At 40.9% G+C, this 26,267-nt stretch overlaps 1 protein-coding gene across 1 annotated transcript in view; it reads right to left on the bottom strand.

The window, feature by feature from the left end:
* LOC308369954 (uncharacterized protein) overlaps positions 1-26,267 on the bottom strand; it is a gene marked incomplete at its 5' end in the record, with an annotated part of 81,859 nt that overhangs the window by 14,289 nt on the left and 41,303 nt on the right. Inside the window, 3 exons of the mRNA XM_080844515.1 lie at positions 866-2,674; positions 14,102-14,224; positions 24,565-24,657. Coding sequence (XP_080700641.1) covers positions 866-2,674; positions 14,102-14,224; positions 24,565-24,657 — 2,025 coding nt within the window. The remainder of the gene's footprint in view (positions 1-865; positions 2,675-14,101; positions 14,225-24,564; positions 24,658-26,267) is intronic.

Genomic DNA, 26,267 nt, shown 5'->3' with positions numbered 1-26,267 from the left:
GGTTCAGGGGTAAGTGGTGGCGTGTTGCTGCCCTATAAGGCCACTTAAGGGTGGAGCATAGCAGTGTTCATTAACATTGCAAAAGCATCGTGATTAAGCCAGCAATTTCCCAAGCACATACCAGCCATCCCAGCTATCTGGGTAAGTTTTAACTCAAAGAAACTGGAAATGGACTTTGTAATATAAAAGATTATATATTTGGTATACATTCTAGCCTGGCATAAGAGATATTTACAGGGAAAGTACAATATAGACAAATATCTTACATACTCAAAATAAGCCTAAAGTTAAGTAATCCATAGAAGACACCAATCAACTCAGGTGTAATATACTGTTTAGTGTTTGACCTTCAATCCATATTAGAGTGATGTGAGGTATGAACTGCAGTCAGGAGTGTTTGCTCTACTCTCAGTTTAGGAGAAATGTTCTCTTATCAGGGCAGTTCATTTACCAGGAACAAAGTCAACTATTTGATGATGTGCTGTCTACTGACAACCCGGGAACTCCAACTAACTAACACGAACACACACACACACACACACACACACACACACACACACACACACACACACACACTCTCTCACACACAGTATTTACCGAGCTGATGTGGATGTTGTGACCACTTGCCAGCTTCTCACACACACACAACATAGACCTTCAATCCATATTCTACTGTTGGTAGGGAGACTGATCAGGAGTGTTTGCTCTACTCAGGTGAAAGATGTGCCGTCTACTTAAAAACTTGCTGAGAAATATCTTATACACATGCACCCACCCCCCCCCCCCCCACCCCCCACCCACACACACACACACCCACACACACACACACACACACACACACACACACACACAGTGTTTTACTCACTTAGCTGAAGTGGAAGATGTGACCACTGGCACCAGCTTCTGCAGAACATCATCAGGACTGAGGAGTTCAGTCAGATCTTCCTCTGGTGTCTTTATGTACTTCTGCAGGTCAAACTCATCTAGCAGCTCTTCTGATATCTTAAGCTTAAATCTCTTAGTCTCCCACTCTCCTGGTAAGAGCATGTCCACCCACAGAGTTCCTGAGCTCCTGTCAATGTCCTCCACTACAGCATGGTGATTCAGCTCATTCAGGCAGTAGAACAGGTTGATCTTTCTGTCTGAATCATCTTGGTCTCTGATCTTCTGTTTGACACACTGGACTGTTTGCTCTGAGCTCTGTGATTGTCTGCTTGTCTGGGGCAGTAGGTGTCTTAAGAGAATCTGATTGGACTCCAGGGAGAGGCCCAGAAGGAAGCGGAGGAAAAGGTCCAGGTGTCCGTTCTTACTCTGTAAGGCCAGATCCACTGCAGTCTTGTGTAGGTCATGAAGTGTTGCAGCTCTGAACAGAGCAGAGAGCTGAGAGGTTTGCTGTTGGTCAGACATGTGTCTCTCTCTGTTGCTGAAGCACAGGAACACATATACAGCTGCAAGAAACTCCTGAATGCTCAGATGCACAAAGCTGAACACCTTTCCCTGGTACAGCCCTGACTCCTCCCTGAAGATCTGAGTACACACTCCTGAGTACACTGATGCTTCTGTGACATCAATGCCACACTCTCTCAGGTCTTCTTCATAGAAGATCAGATTGCCCTTCTCCAGCTGTTGGAAAGCCAGTTTCCCCAGTTTGAAAATCATCTCTTCATCTATCTCTTTTCTCACTGTGTACTTCTCATTTTTTATGCTTGTCTGAATGATCAGGAAGTGTGTGTACATTTGAGTCAAAGTCCTTGGCATTTCTACACTCCCTGATTCATCTGATGTTCTCTCCACAACAGTGGCGGTAATCCAGGAGAAGACTGGAATGTGGCACATGATGTAGAGGCTCCTGGATGACTTCAAGTGTGTGATGGTTCTGCTGGCCAGATTCTCATCACTGATTTTTTTCCTGAAGTACTCGTCTTTCTGTGGGTCACTGAATCCCCTTATTTCTGTCACCTGGTTCACTAACTCAGGAGGGATCTGATTAGCTGCAGCTGGTCGGGTGGTGACCCAGAGGAGAGCAGAGGGTAGCAGATTCCCCTCGATGAGGTTTGTCAGCAGCACGTCCACTGAGACTGGCTCTGTCACATCACAATACCTTGGGTTGGAGTGGAAATCTAGAGGAAGTCGACACTCATCCAGACCATCAAAGATGAACATGACTCTTGAATTGGTGAAGATTGCTTGATTTTCTATTCCTGAGAAAAAGTGCTGAATAAGATCCACCAGACTGAGTTTTTTCTCCTTCATCAGGTTCAGCTCTCGGAAAGGAAGAGGAAACATGAAGTGGACATTCTTATTGGCTTTGTCTTCAGCCCAGTCAAGAATGAACTTCTGCACAGACACTGTTTTTCCAATGCCAGCAACTCCCTTTGTCAGCACTGTTCTGATGGGTTTGTCTTGTCCAGATAAGGGTTTAAAGATGTCACTGCAGTTGATTGGTATGCCTTGTGCTGCTTCTCTCCAGGATGCTCTCTCTATCTGTCTGACTTCATGTTCATTATTGACCTCTCCTCTTCCCCCCTCTGTGATGTAGAGCTCTGTGTAGATCTTACTGAGGGGTGTGGGGTTTCCCTGCTTTGTGTTTCCCTCAGTCAGACACTGAAACCTCTTCTGAAGATGGGATTTGTGGATCTGCTGCATTTCCACATTTACTGGACCAGGTTGGTATCTGTGTGTGAAAACAAGAACAAATATTAAATAACTTGTTTACTGTAACTTTAGTCAGCACAGTACCATCAGTCAATCAGTGTGTAACATAAATAACTGCCACTCTGTCTGAAGAGTTTCCCCCTAATGTAGTCTATATACTGTAACTGTCACTGTCTGAAGAGTTTCCCCCTAATGTAGTCTATATACTGTAACTGTCACTGTCTGAAGAGTTTCCCCCTAATGTAGTCTATATAACTGCCACTCTGTCTGAAGAGTTTCTCCTAATGTAGTCTATATAACTGCCACTCTGTCTGAAGAGTTTCCCCCTAATGTAGTCTATATAACTGCCACTCTGTCTGAAGAGTTTCTCCTAATGTAGTCTATATAACTGCCACTCTGTCTGAAGAGTTTCCCCCTAATGTAGTCTATATAACTGCCACTCTGTCTGAAGAGTTTCTCCTAATGTAGTCTATATAACTGCCACTCTGTCTGAAGAGTTTCTCCTAATGTAGTCTATATAACTGCCACTCTGTCTGAAGAGTTTCCCCCTAATGTAGTCTATATAACTGTCACTCTGTCTGAAGAGTTTCCCCCTAATGTAGTCTATATAACTGCCACTCTGTCTGAAGAGTTTCCCCTAATGTAGTCTATATAACTGCCACTCTGTCTGAAGAGTTTCCCCCTAATGTAGTCTATATAACTGCCACTCTGTCTGAAGAGTTTCCCCCTAATGTAGTATATATAACTGCCACTCTGTCTGAAGAGTTTCCCCCTAATGTAGTCTATATAACTGCCACTCTGTCTGAAGAGTTTCCCCCTAATGTAGTCTATATAACTGTCACTTTTTCTGAAGAGTTTCCCCCTAATGTAGTCTATATAACTGCCACTCTGTCTGAAGAGTTTCCCCCTAATGTAGTCTATATAACTGCCACTCTGTCTGAAGAGTTTCCCCCTAATGTAGTCTATATAACTGCCACTCTGTCTGAAGAGTTTCCCCCTAATGTAGTCTATATAACTGCCACTCTGTCTGAAGAGTTTCCCCCTAATGTAGTCTATATAACTGTCACTCTTTCTGAAGAGTTTCCCCCTAATGTAGTCTATATAACTGCCACTCTGTCTGAAGAGTTTCCCCCTAATGTAGTCTATATAACTGCCACTCTGTCTGAAGAGTTTCCCCCTAATGTAGTCTATATAACTGTCACTCTGTCTGAAGAGTTTCCCCCTAATGTAGTCTATATAACTGTCACTCTGTCTGAAGAGTTTCCCCCTAATGTAGTCTATATAACTGCCACTCTGTCTGAAGAGTTTCTCCTAATGTAGTCTATATAACTGTCACTCTTTCTGAAGAGTTTCCCCCTAATGTAGTCTATATAACTGCCACTCTGTCTGAAGAGTTTCCCCCTAATGTAGTCTATATAACTGCCACTCTGTCTGAAGAGTTTCTCCTAATGTAGTCTATATAACTGCCACTCTGTCTGAAGAGTTTCCCCCTAATGTAGTCTATATAACTGCCACTCTGTCTGAAGAGTTTCCCCCTAATGTAGTCTATATAACTGTCACTCTTTCTGAAGAGTTTCTCCTAATGTAGTCTATATAACTGCCACTCTGTCTGAAGAGTTTCCCACTAATGTAGTCTATATAACTGCCACTCTGTCTGAAGAGTTTCCCCCAATGTAGTTTATATACTGTCACTCTGTCTGAAGAGTTTCCCCCAATGTAGTTTATATACAGTGGGGAAAATAAGTATTTGAACCCCTGGCGATTTCACAAGTTTGGCCACTTGCAAAGAAATGTGTGATCTATAATTGTAATGGTAGGTGTATATCAACAAAAAAATCCAGAAAAATGCATTTTATAAAATGTATGACTTTATTTGCATTTGATGCAAAAAATAAGTATTTGAACCCTAGCAAAACTGACTGACAAAAATGACCTAGTACTTGGTGGAATTGTGGTCAAAATTACTTACAGACAACTGGAGTGGTACTGCAGATGTATTAACGATATCGGGAGCATTGTTACAAGCAATCCATGTTCATGAAATGTCCCACAACAATGCCCATCAGTCTCTGGGCAAACTGAGCTCCTATACCTAAAACCCCTCCCTCGTACTCTTACACTGTGGCCACCTCGTCCTCCACTATAGATAAGACTATTTACATAGGATCCCCTTACCCCAAGCATTGAGTAACTCTCTTAGCTCATCAAACCTTACCCAACAGGTCAGACAGAATACATGGCCACACTAAGTTACCAATTCAATTTATGTTATACTATGGAATCCTATACTAACCTACTTAATTAAATGTGAAACATATATTTTTTATCCCACATTCCCCCCTTGTGGTACTATAGTACCACACCTAGAGAAACTATATGTATCATCATTACATTTGATTACTAGCCTTAAACACACATAATAGCAAAACATGGTTACAAATTACTTCCTCCAAGTTATCTAATTATTGAAATGTAACTCCATATTATACATAGAAAATAAAAGAAATAACAATTACTCATGGAAAATAAAATAACAACATGAAATTCCAATTGCCTATTGTTAAGGCCGCTTGGCTCAAAGCAGACCTAACATAGAGGAGACCACACCGTAGCGTTACGTTTTAGACATTTATTGACATAAATAGTATAAAAGATCAGCATAGTGTATAAAAGTAAAGTGTAATGCAAGATGTGTCTAGGGGTAAATGGATAAACAAAACATAAGGCGACGAAGACAAAGAAGGAGGCGAGATCCCCAGAAGGGCAACCAGTTCGGCAGAGCTCCCAACGAGCTCTCCCGTCCGAGCTGGTAGGAGAATGAGAGAGAGAGCGACATCACGCCAGAGCCGGCCCTCTTATGGCGAAGCCAATTTACTCCAAAGCCATCACACCTGTACTCAGCACCCTGCAGGAGACAGACAGCAGACCAGCAGTAGAAAAGGGGCGGAGCCTCCAAGGAAGGAGACCCGCCGGGTCGTAACACTATCTATCATTTAAACCAGGTTTTTTCAAAATAGGGTCAGACTCATTGTACACTTCTGTTACTACCATATTTCCTCTCTCTCATTATTTGGGACTTCTTTGAAACGTGTAATCATTTCTGTCAGCTTTCCAAAATACATTGATCATACCACTGGTTTTACCACATAGAATAAGGAGAAGATGGATCCGCCAATCACTAACTACCTCCTACCAGACAAATCTAGTCTCAGATAACATCGTGACCCACTCTCTTATCAGGTCGTAAACATCCCTAAAGTTAAGGGGTTTCATAGACTCCAGTTTCTGTTCATGTTGTTTTGGCATGGAAGGCTAAAACACAGACTTTATTCGTTTCACACATCAACAAAACCAACACCAACATCTTGTGTTTTCTCAGTTATTAAAAAACTCAAAAATCTCTAGTCTTCGACAGCAGAGCTGACTTGGGTTGCTTAGACCCGCCTCAGGTAATTGTCCAAATAAAATGAAACAAAAAACAACAAACTTGTAACGGTTATCTAGCTAAACTGAGAAAAATACTTTGATGTGGTGCTAGTGATACTTATGAATCTATCCTGACGCCTATATTCTTTAGCCTCCTGAAGATTGTTTACCAATTCTTTCTTATTACCAATCCAATTCAGTTGATGTATTGTTCCAGATTTTTCACCACTCTGCAGTGTGACAGATGTACCCAAGTGTCTCTTTCAGCCCTCCTCACAGTCGTAGATGTAACAGTACTTCAAACGGTCCTCGCCACCACTCTTGATCCCAATTTGTCCTTCCTTAAATCTTTGATCAGAACCCAGGCTCCTGGCTCAACTGGGTGTGTCCTTTGGAAACTTTGTGGAAAAGCCGACGCCACCTATTGAGACACAAAAGACAGAGCAGCAATCAGTCCTCGCATGTAACTAGTCATTGTTTATTTACATCCTGTAAGTTAGGTGGATTAGTAAACCCTGGAGCCGTCAGAGGACGTCCAGTCAAAATTTCAAAAGGACTGAGCCCTGTTGATCTTGAATGAACGGCCTCTGAGGAGAAGAGCTAAAGGAAGTGCAGTCACCCAATCCATCCCCATTGACACTGTCATTTTAGTCAGTTTTGCTTTCAACATTGAATTAGTCCTTTCCACAGCACCTGCACTTTGTGGATGTTATGCACAATGGGTTCTGAAGTCCATTTGCAATTTCTTAGACAGCATTTTACTGATTCTGTTGACACAATGTGCTCCATTATCTGAGGTTAGTTTCTTTGGAACTCCCCATCTAGGCACAACATCTCTCATTTAAGCCTTAGCCACTGATATGGCATTTGCATGCTTGACTGGATAACATTCAGGCCATTTTGAAAATATATCCACTATGACCAAACAATATTCATATCCTCTGCATTTGTTCAATTAAATGAAATCCATCATAATTCTGTTCAAATGGATTTTTCAGGTGATCGATGATGCCCTTCCTTATACTCTCATTGTAACAATACATGGCTGCTACTGTAGTGAATCCTGGTGCAAAATAAATGTTGTATGCTATAAACATAGCATTATACATACTGTAATCCCATACCTCCCATAAATAGGGTGACCATAACCCCATATTCAAATTTTTCTCATATACCCCCCTTTTGCGCACTGAAAATCAAAGTGTGCACAAAGCAACAGGGCTAATAACATGTATGAAGTTACCATGTGGCCATCATAGCACCTTCATATTTTATCATGCCCGCAGTTTATCCCCTTTTTTTTTCTCAATGGTCTTATCCAATAAACTAGTTTCATCACATATTACAGATTTGCCTTTTGCCAAATTCCATGCTCACACCAAGGTTATCATTTCAGCTGCTTTAGCAGAAAAAGTTCCTGTGAGGGGGTGAGTTTATCATTTCAAAAGGATTCCCTACAGAGCACCTGTTCCCCCCCTTTCCGGACTCCAGTGGCATAGATGATCCATTAACAAACAAGAGTAAATCAGGGTTAGATAAAAGGGTCTCAGAAATGTCAGTGAATCACCATCCTCCGCTATCGGCAGCAGAGAAGCTAGATTAAGTGTGGTGCAACTGGTAAGGGTCAAATGGAAAGGGTTAATAACACATGCTGATAAGTTAAGAGACGCGCTGGTGTAAGATGTGCAGTTTGGTCTTGTAAAAGCAATGAATGTACTTTATGTGGGACATTCACAGTGAGTGAATGCAACAATACTATGTCTGCACTACCTAACACTGCACTGGCAGCCGCTGCAACTGCTTTTAACCAAGAAATCATTCTTCTAGCAAATTCTTCTAATTGTTTAAATAAGTATACCACATGTCTATGCTGCCCCCCCATATTGTTGACATAACACCCCCTGCATGTAACCTAATTTCTCACACACAAATTAAATGACAAATGACAGGTCATAATTAGGCAACCCCATGGCTGGAGCTGATACTAACCTATCTTAAATCAACAAAATCTTTATCCGAGTCGTCAGTCCATGTCACTTAGTCAGTCAAGGTTTTACAATTATTTGCACATGCTTGGAGAGGCTGTGCCCTCTCTGTCTAAGTTAATATACAAGCACAAAATGTCTCAGAGTTGCTCTTTCCTCAGCAGACAAAGTTAAAGTCTCTTGCTGTTGTAAATAGGAAGGTTCAGGCTTTACAAAAATATGTCTTTGTACAATTAAGGAGCTCCATTTTTTGAAAAAAATATGCCTCCAGAGAGGATGAATAAATCAAATCAGGGGTGTGTGGAATGGACACCCAATTATCAGCATGTACACATGCTTTAACCAAAAGTCCACAATCACACCATTCCTTTTTTTTTTTTCTAAAGGCACATGGGGAAAAAAAGTTGAGTTTGCAAACAAAAATTCTCAGACCAGGTTTCAGGTATACTACAGCTGCAGCGTAGCTTTTAGTCATAATAATGCTAGCTATGTCAATATTCTTTAACGATATGATTGACTTGGTACCATTTCTCCGGATTTGTGATATCTGAGAAAGAATTTGTCACCCATTGCAAACACTCTGGAAGTTCCTTATCTCCCTGGACCAAGACTGGTGACTTTAAAACTTCACTTCAAGTTGGGCAAGTTATCTGATAATACAAACAAAAGGAACCCTCTAAACCAACCCCAGTATGTGTGAGTGAAATAGTAAGCTGTAGCTTACACATTAAGTCTCGGCCCAGTACATTTTCAGGGCAAACACTGCTGAGGATGAACTGGTGTTGTAATGCATTGTGTGTTCCTATTGTATTAATATTGGAGTAAAAACTGACTTTGCTATCCACTGACCTGATGCTCCCATAACAGTCACTATTCTGGTACTTTTCATACACTTGTCATACACTTTCATACACTTTCCACTATCCTTCTCTCCTAACATACTAATATCTGTCCCTGTATCAATCAAAAAAGAAAAATATGTCCATTCAAAGAGAGAGAGAGTTTCGGCTGTGCTGCATCATTCAAACAATCCAAGCTGTAATCAGAAGTGTCAACAAAAGGTCCCAGTGCCCCAAGGGCTGACTGTTGTCCTCTTCTCACTCCCTGTCCTTCCCTTCCCCCCTTGCCTCCTCCTTTTTTCCCACTTGCTTGAAAGTGCTTGAAATTCATCTTGCTTCTTTTGGTCACTCTTCTCACAATTTTCAGCATATTATAACATTTCATTGGGAGGTGCAGTACTCCACATAACAAGATAAGTCTTAACACAGTCCATGAGCTCTTTTTTTCCTCCTAGGATGAAATATTGTCTTATCAATGCTTCCTCCTGTGCTGCATTTGTGATCTCCCCTCCATGTCTATTCACTGCCTGTGCCACTCTTCCCAAGAATTCTCTAGCTGTTTGTTTTTAACCTTGAGATGGCCATTTTAGTCCAATCTTCAGTGGCTGTTTAACAAGTTCACAGTTTAGTAAACAAATCAGCCAAAGCTTGTTGTTATCCACTCCTGCCCCCCTTTTCTTCCTTCCCAGTCGCCTGCTGTGAGACTGTGTTGGTCTGGGGACAGTGGCCTGTGCAACAGCAGCTGGTTGTGTAAGCTATGGGGGTGGCTGTGGCACAGATAGCTGGAGGAACTGAGTCTGAAATAATTTCGGGAATACCTGAGGCTGAAATGACTGAGGCAAAGGTGGATACATTTCTGCTGTGTTGTTTGTAGTCCTCTGGGCAGCCATTTCCCCTCTCTCTTCTGTCCAAACCTTCCTTCCCCTCTGCTCTCTAGCTTTCCTCTTTTCTATCCATTGCTTCCTTCTCCCATTTCCCATACACTTCCACTTTCCATCATAGCCCTACCTTCAGTTTACTTTCCTACACTTACTTTTCATTCTTTCCCTCTAAAGGAAATTTCCCTTCCTTAGTAAGTTCTCATCTACACATTTAGGTCCATATTTTTTTATCCTGGTCTCTCTACTCCTCTAGGTGTGTTAATAATTTTGCTCTTATTAGTCCCCATTTTTGGAGTGTCCCAGTGATATTTTTTTTTTCCCCAATTACCTCACGCCTAAATCAGAGTAAAGCAAACAAAGTGTGACCAATTCCTTATCAAATACCCCACATTCCCTACCACTCTATTTGGCAGGAAATATATGCATATCTTCCACCTTTACCAACCCTTGTGGTAAAAGTAACCTCAGCCAACCCTTGTGGCCCCTTAGCCAACCCTTGTGGCCCCCTTAGCCAACCCTTGTGGCCCCTTAGCCAACCCTTGTGGCCCTTAGCTTAACACTACCAACCCTTGTGGTAGAGACCAACCCTTGTGGTAAAGCTCACTTCTACCAACCCTTGTGGTAGGCACCCGTGCACATAACAACCCTATTTTACTAGCATTTGTTAAAGTAAAATGAGGGACTCACCACAGTTGTCTGCAACCACCAAGCTGGTGATACCGTATCCAGGTCACAGGAGGAATTCCTCTGGCCAGGCTGGGTGCCGCTGGAGCATGTCTTTGTTGCTATCGACGGCCTTCTCCCAAGATCAGAAATAGATCTCCCTTCATCTGTGTCGGGTCCTGGGCCTTCGGTCTTCCTCGCTGTTCCTCGGAGATAGGTATCCCACTTCTGACACCATTTATGTGGTCAAAATTACTTACAGACAACTGGAGTGGTACTGCAGATTTATTAACGATATCGGGAGCATTGTTACAAGCAATCCATGTTCATGAAATGTCCCACAACAATGCCCATCAGTCTCTGGGCAAACTGAGCTCTTATACCTAAAACCCCTCCCTCGTACTCTTACACTGTGGCCACCTCGTCCTCCACTATAGATAAGAATATTTACCTAGGATCCCCTTACCCCAAGCATTGAGTAACTCTCTTAGCTCATCAAACCTTACCCAACAGGTCAGACAGAATACATGGCCACACTAAGTTACCAATTCAATTTATGTTATACTATGGAATCCTATACTAACCTACTTAATTAAATGTGAAACATATATTTTTTATCCCACAGAATAACCCTTGTTGTCAAGCACAGACGTCAGACGTTTCTTGTAGTTGGTCACCAGGTTTACACACATCTCAGGAGGGATTTTGGTCCACTCCTCTTTGCAGATCCTCTCCAAATCTTTAAGGTTGCGTTTTCAATGGGAGGGAATGCGGGAATGAGGTTCAAGCCCAATATCCACGTTACATGGCCCCTTCCATAGTCCCATCCATGCGGTGGAGTCGTCCTGTACCCTTGGCAGAGAAACAGCCCCAAAGCATAATGTTTCCACCTCCATGCTTGATGGTGGGTATGATGTACTCTTGGGGTCATATTCAGCATTCCCCCCCCCCCTGTCAAACACGGCAATTCGAGTTGATGCCAAAGAGCTTGATTTTGGCATCATCTGACCACATTCTGTCTCCCAATCCTCATTAGAATCATTCAAGTGTGCAATGGCAAACTTCAGATGGCCCTATACATGCGCTTCCTTGAGCAGGGGGACCTTGCGAGTGCTGCAGTACTTCAAAAAATTACGGCGTGGTGTGTTGCCAATGGTTTCCTTGGTGACTGTGGTCCCAGCTGCCTTGAGATCATTCACAAGCTCCCCCTGTGTAGTTCTGGGGTTATTCTGCACCTTCCAAATGATCACTGATACCGCACAAGGGGATATCTTGCATGGAGCCCCAGACCTAGAGCGATTAACATTAGTTTGGTGTTGCTTCCATTTACGAATAATCGCACCAAAAGTTGTCTGCTTCTCACCAAGCTGCTTGCCAATGGTTTTGTAGGCCATTCCAGCCTTGTGCAGGTCTACAATCTTATCTCTGATGTCCTTGGACAACTCTTTGGTCTTGCCCATGGTGGTGAGGTTGAAGGTGTGAAGTATGATTCCTTGGATAGGTTTCTTTTATAAACGTCACCAGTTGAGATCAGGTGTACCTTGTTAGACCTAATGAGGACTAATCTGTGTGCTTCTTGGGCACATAACTAGTCATTGTGAGTAGGGGTGCAACGGATCATCATTGATCCGTGATCCGTTCGGATCATCTATTTCGGTTCGGCACACGCATGATCCGCGGATTGATTTATGAAAAAAAAAAATTGTGCGCATGTTCAGTCCACACACAGCCGTAACCATTCCTGCTAGTTCCAGGGACAGAGCTACTTAACACGCTCTGGGTAAAAGTCTGCAACAGTTCCCTTTTCAATAAGCAAACAGTCCTATGGCTCGTTGTGATGTATTGTCCTCAGCGTACAACATGTAGAACAGTGGGCATGGAAAATAAAAGTAGGCTAGACTTCGGTGACTACTGTAACGATAACTGCTGCCTCTAGTGCTACGTCTGTTTCCATATACTCGCGCTGCCACACAAACCTGTCGCCTAGGTTACCACACAGACGTAACACGTAGCTGACATAGCGATTGCTAACATAAAGAAAAACCTGCAACACAGCGTGGTCATGGCGAGTGGAGGAACAGAAGAACTTGAACGCCCCACATTTAAATCCCCTGTTTGGGAGCATTTTGGCTTCCCTGTCAAATTGAATCTAGAAGGAAAGAGGTTGGCGGATAAAACCGTGACGGTGTGTAGGCACTGTGGCACAAGAAAGCCATACAACAGTGGAAACGGTTGACTGTTGAAACTGAGAGCCAGTTCACCAGGTCATATTCCTTGTTTGTTCTAACTTACTTGGCAAATAAAATCTGATTCTGAAACACATCGAGCATGGCCACGCATAAACAGCGACATCACCCTGGTGTTTCACTGACAGGAGTGAAACCGAAAGCGGCTCAACAACCGCTCATCACCGCGGTTTAAGCAGCCCCTTCCTCCACATGTTTATTTGTCTTGTTTATTTATTTATTTTATTTTTTTTGCTGATCCGAAAAATGATCCGATCCGTGACTCTGATCCGAGGAACGATCCGAACCATGAGTTTTTTGATCCCCTAATTGCACCCCTAATTGTGAGCCAGAATTCTTGCTGTTTGCTTGGGGGTTCAAATACTTATTTTTTGCATCAAATGCAAATAAAGTCATAATTGTTATAAAATGCAGTTTTCTGATTTTTTTTGTTGATTTTCTGTTTCTCACTGTTAAAATACACCCACCAATACAATTGTAGATCACACATTTCTTTGCAAGTGGCCAAACTTGCGAAATCGGTAGGGGTTCAAATACTTATTTCCCCACTGTTTTATATAAACATGTGACTTTTCCTGATTGTCGTGTGATGTTCGCGTTTTTTTATTTATTTTTTATTTTGATCATTTGTTAAATCACATTCGAAAATGTGGTAATATTTGTTAACTGCATTTATTGAGAGATTTATGATATTGTATATGAACCAAATACCAAACAGTTGTATTTGTTTTAACTGTAGGGATGTAGACATTTCAAGGAACAGCTCTGTTTGAGTGAACACCACTTGAGACCTTTAGCAAAGTCTGGGAAAATTAGTCGGGACAGAATTGTCATACCTATTGGTTTTCATCAGCTGAACTAAAAGTGGTCTAAAACTATAGAAGGGTCAGCATTTTTAGAGATTCAGTTGGATTCGGTTTTATTCTGTTTGCAGCTACTGAATTAGAACACAACCATGCCAAATATCTGATTGAGACAAATGGCCATTACACACAGCATTCATAAATCCATCAGGACGACATTATTCTCACTGCTTATGTCTGCTAAACACACACACACACACACACACACACACACACACACACACACTTCCTTTCACTGCTCCTGTCTTCTAATCACACACACACACACACAGATCAGTTTTTGAAGGAGAGTCAGTCTATGTCTTCATACAGAGTTTCACTACTGAGACACATTAAATTATGTAGAATAAAGACTAGAGCCATGATCGTACTGTCCAGTCTGAAGGTCTCCCCTTCCGAAGTTGATTATTCAACATATGGAATCATGGACAACAGAACCACACACTTCCATAATCAGAGGTGTTTAGACACAATGATTTGCACACACACACACACACACACACACACACACAAACAGCATAAATCCTAGAGTCATAATCTTACTGTCCAGTGGAAGAGTCTCCTCCTGTAAAGTTGATTGGTCGATCATTGGACCGTTCACTCTTCATGGACACACAGGTGGGTGTAGGGGAGTGTGACCTCCTGTTAGAGCTAGATCCCCCCATCCTAGAGAAGAAGAGGAGAACTTCCATCAGGAGAACATTCATCTAACTGCTCAATTCTACTTCACACACACACACACACACACACACACACAAACACATACACAGACACCCTTCATCATGAGAAGAATTCTCTCACTGCTCATGTCTGCTAATCACACACACAAGCACAAACACACACACACACACACACACACACACAAACACACACACACACACACACACACACACACCTTTTCGTGTCATACTTTCTGTATACATAAAATGTTTACTTCTTAAGGCTGAAGCCCCAATACAAATTCCAAATTAAACTAGAATGCGTTTCGTGAACGAACTGCGAGAGTGTGCTTGCTCTGTGACAGAGAGAACAAGTGCCAATGAATTAACATGTATTTACATCTACTCAATCAGTGTAGTGGGGCCTTCTTCCAATATATTTTAGCAAGCAACCAAGCTCAACCATTATATTTTGGCTCCACTGACGTTTAGACATATGAGGGTATCTTTGTTGTTCTGTTTTTGTTTGTTTGTTTGCTTGTTTATTGTGAAAGGGTCTAGTGTGTTACATTTGGTCATAGCCTAATAGTTCCAGAGTTTCGTTATACTGACTTACTTAGGGTGACCAGACGTCCTCTTTTTCCCGGACATGTCCTCTTTTTGAGACCTATAAAAAGCGTCCGGCAGGGATTCCTAAATTGTCCGGGATTTTGCCTCGTCGAACGAGTCTGTCTATTGCAGTTACCGCGGCGACCGATAGTTGAGGAGTTGAGGAAACACACCAGCGGCCAATGACTGGTTATAGCTCTAGTAGCATGGCCTACCATATGCTATATATACCGTCGGAATGGCCAACCTATCTCGGTCATGGTGGCCATTATTTTGTAGAAAGGAAATAGTCAGTAGCAATCTATAACACAATTATATGCTTATCCTACATAAACTATGGAAACTATTTAAAAAAAAAACGATTCAATTAAATGAATAATTTCTTATTTTCATTGGTATTGTTGTCATATACAGATATGCAATGATTTGTGGGTAATATTTTGATGTCCAATGTCAAGTCTCTATTTGATCATGTGACTAGACGATCTAATGATGCAAAATCTAAACGTCAAGACCTAGAGGCAAAGTACACAGGCAAGCACCTTTCAAACATAAAGGTGGTGATGCATGATATGCGTTTTCAATGGAAAGGATAGACAGCCTCTCCTGCTCCATGCGGCCAGGTAGGTAGGTCTTACTGAGTTTCAATTTGGAAAAAGATCACTCGGCTGTTACCACTGTCACATATGTCAGAAACAATAGCAGAGCAGTGCACTGCACACCTTACCGAAGGTGGATTTTAGGGAATGATATTCACAACCTGCATCTTGGCAAATTGGGAGACTACGGACTGCTAGGCAATCTGCTCCAAAACAGGCCCTGAATGATAGGTCGCCGCCGAGCACCTGTTTCATTGTATATGTGTTTTTCAGATGTTAGTAAAGCTGCTGTGCCGCCGCAACAAATCGTGCTTTTCTTAAGTGTTTTTAAAGAACCTTTCAGCACTTTGACCGTTTGTTTACGTTAGTGTGTCAGAGTGCTATTGTTGATAGCTTTCTTTTTCACATGTCTACTTTCCCAATACAATAGCCTTAGTAACTAATTCGACTGTAGAATCCAACACATTTCTGGTAATAGGCCTATGTATTGGTAGATACATTAATATTAATACATTAATATTAATGAGAGGGAGGCCAGCTATTAGAGTTTGTTGTTGCTTTATCTTTAGCAAAAGGAGAGATGACACAATGGATTATACATAATTACAACAACATTATACATAATTAGGAAAGTTTAACTTTTATATAGGCTATATATATATATATACGCCTAATGGTGTGTGTGTGCGCGCGCCTCTTAACTAGTAAATAGCGCGCACTAGGGCCCTTGATAATAGCATGCCCCCCCCCCCCCCCCCGACCGTCACCGCTGAAGTGTCCTCTTTTTCACCAACTCAAATCTGGTCACCCTAACTTACTGAGCTAAGTGAATTGTTGAAATTGTTATCTTGGTAAAAGGAAACATCTCTGCAACAATATTGGAATGAATGCGGTTACATAGCCAGCTTTACTTAAAGTTTATTGTAAGATAGGCCTATATGTTAGACTTAATGCAGTTCTCTCTCAACAGTGATGTCTGGCTTGTTATATGTTTTATCCATATAAGGAGGGGGCAGCTAAACTCGAAGACTCTCGGAAAATATCTAAAGTGTAGCTCACTAAACTAGAAATATATTGAAATGCCATGAGATGTAGGCCTACCACTAACCATTTCACATTTACAGACATAAACCTATAGACATGACACAAAACATCTTCCAAAGACTTTATTATCTCAGCTGCATTATTCAGTAGCACAAAGTAGTCTATTACATTCATATTTACTTCATGTAACCCTGCCATAGCGATACAACACCTTTTTGACAGCCTATATAGCCTAATTGCAAAATTAAATATATAAATAAATACTACACTGAAATAACGCAAACAAAGTGAATCTACAGTGAGCCAACGCTCGTCCACTGACAGTGTGGAAGAATGACAGCGACGTGAGCCAGGCCACATTCCAAGATTACGTTACTAGAAATGTCACTTTACATGAGCTTTGTTCATAAGCCATGCTGTCCATAAAATAGGAATACTCTGTGTACTAACAGTATAGTAAGACCGGTCATATGTTCAGAGATCTTTCTAGCAACCAACAAGTTACAAGTAGGATAAACATATTAGCGAAATCTGCGTTGTCGACAGACCATCGTTTTGACTGGAGTTTTGATGTGCTTGTTAGCACCAAGTGGATTACCTCATCTACAATACATATGGGCTTGGACTCAAATCACTAGTAGGCCTACTTCACGATCTTCTATGGTTACCAGCAGATAAGGTAAATAATAATCGCCATATTTGCTTTAATGTTTTATAGAGTAAGAGGCTATGTGTAGGCTATTAGCTAATCAGAAATGTTGTAGATGCCAGAGTTGGCAACTATGGCTCAGATTTAGGTTGTTATCCATCAACATTCATTTTACAACTTACATTAGTTTCGTTGTCATTCGACTCGAAAATCTCTGGCTCAATTTGGCAAAGCACTACTGCTCTCTCCAGGGTAAACATACGTGGACCTCTCGGTGCTGTCATTTTGCCAATCTGGCTGGCTGAGGTAATCGAGTGATTAGAGAAGGCTACAAAGTGGAATACTAAGCAGTTTGTAGCGGGAAAAATTGAGAGTGAAATGTAACAAATTATACTGTATAATTACCAATGTCACAAATAGCTTAGCGGTAATATGAATAGCTTAAATGGGATGGCTACATTAGCCAGCTAGTTAGGAGAATCTCCACTCTCTTTCTCTTATACCATCCTGTTCTGCAGCGAAGGCACATCACGTAATAACGTTATCATTTCTCAAAATAGTTAAATACAAATATATATAGCTTTTAAGATAAAAATATGTCCAATAAGGCTTAAAGAATTAAATCAGGTGTGTAGATGAAGTTCAGCAACAGCATTTCTAGTGTTTATATCCATGATTGTATGCTGGTCGTCGCTGGCCGTCAACTGCCGTTACAGGAGAATACAGAGCTTCGCCTTAGTGGGTGACGTCACAATGGCTCAACCTTCCCCATGTTAGTCAATGAGAGAAAAAGGGGATGAAAAAAAGGAATAAAAAAGGAGTGGCAAAGAGTATCGCCACGAAAAGTCATAGCAGCTTGCACCGGATCGGGCCGGACGTTTTGGTGTTTGAATGGCGTCTCTAGCTCAATCGGGCGAGGAGTAGTTAGCTGCAAGAAAAACGTACGGAATAAACTAGAATGCGTTTCGTGAACGAACTGCGAGAGTGTGCTTGCTCTGTGACAGAGAGAACAAGTGCCTATGAATTAACATGTATTTACATCTACTCAATCAGTGTAGTGGGGCCTTCTTCCAATATATTTTAGCAAGCAACCAAGCTCAACCATTATATTTTGGCTCCACTGACGTTTAGACATATGAGGGTATCTCAGAGTTTCGTTATACTGACTTACTGAGCTAAGTGAATTGTTGAAATTGCTATCTTGGTAAAAGGAAACATCTCTGTAACAATATTGGAATGAATGCGGTTACATAGCCAGCTTTACTTAAAGTTTATTGTAAGATAGGCCTATATGTTAGACTTAATGCAGTTAGAGTTAGACTGTAGGTCTAGTATCAAACGTAAGCAACACTTTTACTGTATAGCTAGAGAGCACGTGTATCACATTGGTTTATAGTCTGTCAAATTAGTTCTAGTTATTGGTGTTCGTTGGCATAAAAAGTTAGTCTTCTCTTATAAGCCTATAGTACATCTGATTAGAGCTAGCAACCATGAAAAACCTCTTCTGAAACTAAGAAGGATAACTATGACAAAATGTGACTAAAACTAATATGCATTTTTGTCTTAAGACTGAATCTAAAATAGCTGCCAAAATGAATACATCTCAGTGTTCATTTTGGCAGCTATTTTAGATTCAGCAGCTATTTTAGATTCATTGCATATTAGTTTTAGTCACATTTAGTCATAGTTATCCTTCTTAGTTTCAGTCTAGTATTCGAAAACTGAGCACACTACAACAGCTACATCCTCAAACGTTTTTCAGTTAACCTAATGATTCAAGGTCTCTCATGAATCATTACTCCCAGGACACGGGTTAATGTTCACTCACGCTATCGGCCACAACAAGTTAACCATTCTTTCAGTATAAGCAACTTTTGCATAGCCCCGCACAGCTAGGATAGCTCACGTTACCGTAGTAGGAATACAAGCATTAGCTCACTATATCCACACAACTAAATTCATTAATTACTTCACAGGTTTACTTAACAACTTGAATTAAGGAAAATGGCGTCTCCAACGTTAACGTAACGTTAATTTATATGTTAGCTGCTACCATTAAAATTTCAGTCAGTACACTGAAAATGCTGCCATTCAACTCACCTTAACGAAGTGGAAATACGGTAGCTAGGTTAGAAACTGTAGTTAGTGTGCTTGCCCGAAGGGAAGCACAGTATTGTTATCGTCAAGTTTTCTTTATTTATTTATTTATTCCGTACGTTTTTCTTGCAGCTAACTACTCCTCGCCCGATTGAGCTAGAGACGCCATTCAAACACCAAAACGTCCGGCCCGATCCGGTGCAAGCTGCTATGACTTTTCGTGGCGGTACCCCATGCCACTCCTTTTTTATCCCTCTTTTTCATCCCCTTTTTTCTCCATAGACTTGCATGGCAGAGGTCTCTGCCATTATGACGTCATAATAGGGTCATTAAACTGGCTTGCAGCTGTGCTTCTCACTGACACCTCCGCTCGCCAAATCCAAGGAACCGCATTTTCTCTGTCCCTCTCAATTCAACTTTGAAAAAGAATAAGAGGAACCGTATTTCTCTGTCCCTCTCAATTCAACTTTGAGAAAGAATAAGAGTAACTACAGTTTCTAACCTAGCTACCGTATTTCCACTTCGTTAAGGTGAGTTGAATGCATGGCAGCATTTTCAGTGTACTGACTGAAATTTTAATGGAAACTGATAGTTAGCCGTAGCAGCTAACATATAAATTAACGTTACGTTAACGTTGGAGACGACATTTTCCGTAATTCAAGTTGTGAAGTACACCTTTGAAGTAATTCATGAATTTAGTTGTGTGGATATAGTGACCTAAGGCTTGTATTCCCACTACGGTAACGTTAGCTGTGTTAAGCAGAGCTATCCCAGCTGTGTTAAGCAGCTGTAACATCTGAGTACGGGGCTAAAGGCTAACTAACACTACGTAACGGGAGTATCCACTGGCAGTTTCAGCTAGCCGTAACGGGGGATCATTTTCCTTAATTCAAGTTGTTAAGTAAACCTGTGAAGTAATTCATGAATTTAGTTGTGTGGTCAAGTGAGCTAAGGCTTGTATTCCTACTACGGTAACGTGAGATATCCTAGCTGTGCGGGGCTATGCAAAGGTTGCTTATACTGAAAGAATGGTTAACTTGTTGTGGCCGATAGCGTGAGTTAACATTAACCCGTGTCCTGGGAGTAATGATTCATGAGAGACCTTGAATCATTAGGTTAACTGAAAAACGTTTGAGGATGTAGCTGTTGTAGTGTGCTCAGTTTTCGAAAACTAGACTGAAACTAAGAAGGATAACTATGACTAAATGTGACTAAAACTAATATGCACTGAATCTAAAATAGCTGCTGAATCTAAAATAGCTGCCAAAATGAACACTGAGATGTATTAATTTTGGCAGCTATTTTAGATTCAGTCTTAAGACAAAAATGCATATTAGTTTTAGTCACATTTAGTCATAGTTATCCTTCTTAGTTTCAGAAGAGGTTTTTCATGGTTGCTAGCTCTAATCAGATGTACTATAGGCTTATAAGAGAAGACTAACTTTTTATGCCAACGAACACCAATAACTAGAACTAATTTGACAGACTATAAACCAATGTGATACACGTGCTCTCTAGCTATACAGTAAAAGTGTTGCTTACGTTTGATACTAGACCTACAGTCTAACTCTAACTGCATTAAGTCTAACATATAGGCCTATCTTACAATAAACTTTAAGTAAAGCTGGCTATGTAACCGCATTCATTCCAATATTGTTACAGAGATGTTTCCTTTTACCAAGATAGCAATTTCAACAATTCACTTAGCTCAGTAAGTCAGTATAACGAAACTCTGAGATACCCTCATATGTCTAAACGTCAGTGGAGCCAAAATATAATGGTTGAGCTTGGTGACTTGCTAAAATATATTGGAAGAAGGCCCCACTACACTGATTGAGTAGATGTAAATACATGTTAATTCATAGGCACTTGTTCTCTCTGTCACAGAGCAAGCACACTCTCGCAGTTCGTTCACGAAACGCATTCTAGTTACTCTTATTCTTTCTCAAAGTTGAATTGAGAGGGACAGAGAAATACGGTTCCTCTTATTCTTTTTCAAAGTTGAATTGAGAGGGACAGAGAAAATGCGGTTCCTTGGATTTGACGGAGGTGTCAGTGAGAAGCACAGCTGCAAGCCAGTTTAATGACCCTATTATGACGTCATAATGGCAGAGACCTCTGCCATGCAAGTCTATGGAGAAAAAAGGGGATGAAAAAGAGGGATAAAAAAGGAGTGGCATGGGGTACCGCCACGAAAAGTCATAGCAGCTTGCACCGGATCGGGCCGGACGTTTTGGTGTTTGAATGGCTTCTCTAGCTCAATCGGGCGAGGAGGAGTTAGCTGCAAGAAAAACGTACGGAATAAAGAAAACTTGACGATAACAATACTGTGCTTCCCTTCGGGCAAGCACACTAATAAACTAGAATGCGTTTCGTGAACGAACTGCGAGAGTGTGCTTGCTCTGTGACAGAGAGAACAAGTGCCTATGAATTAACATGTATTTACATCTACTCAATCAGTGTAGTGGGGCCTTCTTCCAATATATTTTAGCAAGCAACCAAGCTCAACCATTATATTTTGGCTCCACTGACGTTTAGACATATGAGGGTATCTCAGAGTTTCGTTATACTGACTTACTGAGCTAAGTGAATTATTGAAATTGTTATCTTGGTAAAAGGAAACATCTCTGCAACAATATTGGAATGAATGCGGTTACATAGTCAGCTTTACTTAAAGTGTATTGTAAGATATAGCTTGTTAGACTTAATGCACTAAGAGTTAGACTGTAGGTCTAGTATCTAACGTAAGCAACACTTTTACTGTATAGATAGAGAGCACGTGTATCACATTGGTTTATAGTCTGTCAAATTAGTTGTAGTTATTGGTGTTCGTTGGCATAAAAAGTTAGTCTTCTCTTATAAGCCTATAGTACATCTGATTAGAGCTAGCAACCATGAAAAACCTCTTCTGAAACTAAGAAGGATAACTATGACTAAATGTGACTAAAACTAATATGTATTTTTGTCTTAAGACTGAATCTAAAATAGCTGCCAAAATTAATACATTTCAGTGTTCATTTTGGCAGCTATTTTAGATTCAGCAGCTATTTTAGATTCAGTGCATATTAGTTTTAGTCACATTTAGTCATAGTTATCCTTCTTAGTTTCAGTCTAGTTTTCGAAAACTGAGCACACTACAACTACGATGTGTCCAGGTACATCTTCAAACGTTTTTCAGTTAACCTAATGATTCAAGGTCTCTCATGAATCATTACTCCCAGGACACGGGTTAATGTTAACTCACGCTATCGGCCACAAGTTAACCATTCTTTCAGTATAAGCAACTTTTGCACAGCTAGGATAGCTCACGTTACCGTAGTAGGAATACAAGCATTAGCGCACTATATCCACACAACTAAATTCATGAATTACTTCACAGGTTTACTTAACAACTTGAATTAAGGAAAATGATCCCCCGTTACGGCTAGCTGAAACTGCCAGTGGATACTCCCGTTACGTAGTGTTAGTCTTTAGCCCCGTACTCAGATGTTACAGCTGCTTAACACAGCTAGGATAGCTAACGTTACCGTAGTGGGAATACAAGCTTTAGCTCACTATATCCACACAACTAAATTCATGAATTACTTCAAAGGTTTACTTCACAACTTGAATTAAGGAAAATGGCGTCTCCAACGTTAACGTAACGTTAATTTATATGTTAGCTGCTACCATTAAAATTTCAGTCAGTACACTGAAAATGCTGCCATTCAACTCACCTTAACGAAGTGGAAATACGGTAGCTAGGTTAGAAACTGTAGTTACTCTTATTCTTTCTCAAAGTTGAATTGAGAGGGACAGAGAAATACGGTTCCTCTTATTCTTTTTCAAAGTTGAATTGAGAGGGACAGAGAAAATGCGGTTCTTCCGATTTGGCGGAGGTGTCAGTGAGAAGCACAGCTGCAAGCCAGTTTAATGACCCTATTATGACGTCATAATGGCAGAGACCTCTGCCATGCAAGTCTATGGAGAAAAAAGGGGATGAAAAAGAGGGATAAAAAAGGAGTGGCATGGGGTACCGCCACGAAAAGTCATAGCAGCTTGCACCGGATCGGGCCGGACGTTTTGGTGTTTGAATGGCGTCTCTAGCTCAATCGGGCGAGGAGGAGTTAGCTGCAAGAAAAACGTACGGAATAAAGAAAACTTGACGATAACAATACTGTGCTTCCCTTCGGGCAAGCACACTAATAAATAAAGAAAACTTGACGATAACAATACTGTGCTTCCCTTCGGGCAAGCACACTAATAAAACTGCCTATCTCATTTGAATATCTAGCATAGTAGACAAGTCAAAAACCTTTGGAACACTTTTATACTTCAGGTGAACTACAAATGAGTGTATGGGGTGATTGTTTTCCTGTGGAAGGTCCTCATTACTACTCACCACTGATCAGCAGGAACATGTGATCTCTTATTCTGAATGGAGCTTTATTTTACACAAAATACTCACACACACACACACACACACACACACACACACACACACACACACACACACACACACACACACACACACACACACACACACCCACGTACTGATTATTGATATGTTTTAGTTTCTCCAGGTATACTGATAAAGCGCTTTCATGATTATTTTCGTCCTCAATGCATTCACATGTGTCACTTTTTCTATTTTGTTTCTTGAATGTTACAAATACTAAACTGTTCAAATCATTTTTCAACTGTTGGGATGTAGACAAGTTAAGGAACATTTTAAGGTTTGATTGAACACCACCGGAGACCTTTAGCAAAGTCTGGGTAAACTGGTCAGAACAAAATTGTCATATCTATTGGTGTTCACCAGCTGAGCTAAAAGTGATCTAAAACTACAGATGGGTTAGCATTTTTAGAGATTCAGTTTAATTCAGTTTAATTCTGCTGGCAGTAACTGATGTAGAACACAACCATGCCGAATATCTGATTGAGCCAAATGACCATTACATAAATACAAATTTTGATCTCATCTCTGATTGGTTCAGTTACTACAAACTCCTGCTATACTTTGGGTTGGGTTCTACTTTCTGATAGGCAGCCAAATGAAAACTAAAAACACTCTCATCCAATCAGCTTCAGTTGCCAGGTAGAAATTTCCACACAAATGAAGAGATAAAGCAGGAAGATGATGGTTTTATCCCACACACTCTCAGATATTTATTCTGATTTTAGTCTCCATTGTCTTAATGCCTTGTATTACCATTAACATTGCTTTACTTATTTTACTTATTTAAGCTGATGAATGAAATAAAGGATGTACTACAGTGATTAGTAAACAAACAAGTATGCACGTAAATAAACAAATCATACATGTAAATACAGTGTATATTATTAGTATTATTGTTGTTGTTGTCTTACCCCAGAGGCCCATCATCATGGTTCTCTTCTTCAGTGGAACTCATTTTGGGAAATACACCCCTTTCCCTGGGATATCCCTCTCCTGGTATTATACTGGAGAATGGGAGAGAAAGACAGACGTACACAGAGTGTCACAAAGTGTAACGTAACCAAAAATAAGATAAGAGAGCATATAACTCCAATTCTCAGGTCCTTGCACTGGCTCTCAGTCAGATACAGAACTGAATTCAGAGTATTACTTACTGTCTATATGTCACTAAATGGCCAGGGCCATTTAACCCTAACCCTAACCCTGCATATTTGTTTATAGATATACATTTATATATGAAATGTTTGCTGAATATAGACCAGACAAGTTTCTTAGATCTGCAGGAGCTGGTCAGCTAGTGGTGCCCAAAGTTGAAACTAAACAGGGTGAGATGGCATTTAGCCGTTATGCTGCCCACTGCTGGAACCAGCACCCCATGGGGATCAGATCTGCCCCAACTCTAACCTGTTTTTAAAAGAAGCTCAAAACTGCCTTATTTTCAACCACCTTTTATTAATCAGTTGGCTTTATTCTTGTCTTTGTAAAATTGTATTTGGTTTACCTAATTTTCCCTCAGGATTAATAAAGTATCCATCTAATTATCTATCAGAGCTTGTCTGGTATGTCGAACGCACCACAAACACTGCAAGTCCCGCAATGCACTGTAGTGGTGGGCGATACTGCAAAATTTGGTATCGATCCGATACCAAGTATTTATAGGGTCAATATCGCCGATACCGATACCGATACGATACTTTTACTTAAAAAAATACTTTTGTGTAGGGAGAACAGTATGTAATTACGAATGAATGATCAATTCTTAAGGAAATATTTTTTTATTAATGTACTGAAGTGCACACAATAGTCACTGTAGATTCACTGTAGACACTGCATTACAGCCTTTTTTGAAGAAAAAAAAGAAAGAAAGAACAAAAAATAACAAAAAAATATCTCAGTTTTTTCTGGTTTTAAAAGCAAAAGAAATAACAAAAAGCTCTCCCTTTTTTTGGTTTCAAAAGTAAATGAAATAAAGCGCACACTGAAGAACAAACAAAGAACAAATATACCTGTGTGCAATTTCAGTCCCTGAGCCCCCCTTTTCTGGGCCCTGTCCCCTGTTGAAGTCAGAGGTTTTTATTAAGAAACAACAACATATTTACATTTTTCCCCTTTATGGCACTTCTTCTATCGCTCACTAGCTGTCCTGCCTTGGAGAAGATCCTTTCTGATGGAACTGATGAGGCAATGACTCCCAGGTGTTTCCTGGCTAGCTTGCTTAGAGAAGGGAATGTTGCCTCATTCTGTTTCCACCAAAGAAGTGGGTCTTGATCCCTGGGAACTGGCTTCTGTTCTGTGTAGCGGCGCATTTCAATAAGGGAATCTGTGCCAGTTGTGCGATGCTGCTGGGAAGCCTGTACTTGGGAATCAAATTCCATCCATATCCCACCTTTTGCAGCAGCCCCTGCAGGGGAGCATGAGGTAGTCGCAGGAGCCATTGATGAGGCAGAGCTGGTGGCAGAGCTGGTGGCAGAGCTTGAGTTTGGATCAGGAGGGGCTGACATTGAAGGGGCCAAGGTCTGGTTGATCAACTGCATTTCAGCGATGAGGCGCGCTTTCACAGGTTCAACATTTGCCATATCGCGGAACCCAAGGTTTTTAAACCTTATGTCTAGGT

Source organism: Sprattus sprattus (genome assembly GCF_963457725.1).
Source record: "Sprattus sprattus genome assembly, chromosome: 9".
Taxonomy (NCBI): domain Eukaryota; kingdom Metazoa; phylum Chordata; class Actinopteri; order Clupeiformes; family Clupeidae; genus Sprattus; species Sprattus sprattus.
The sequence above is the reverse complement of the archived record's forward strand: the minus strand, read 5'-3'. Positions and strand labels throughout refer to the sequence as shown.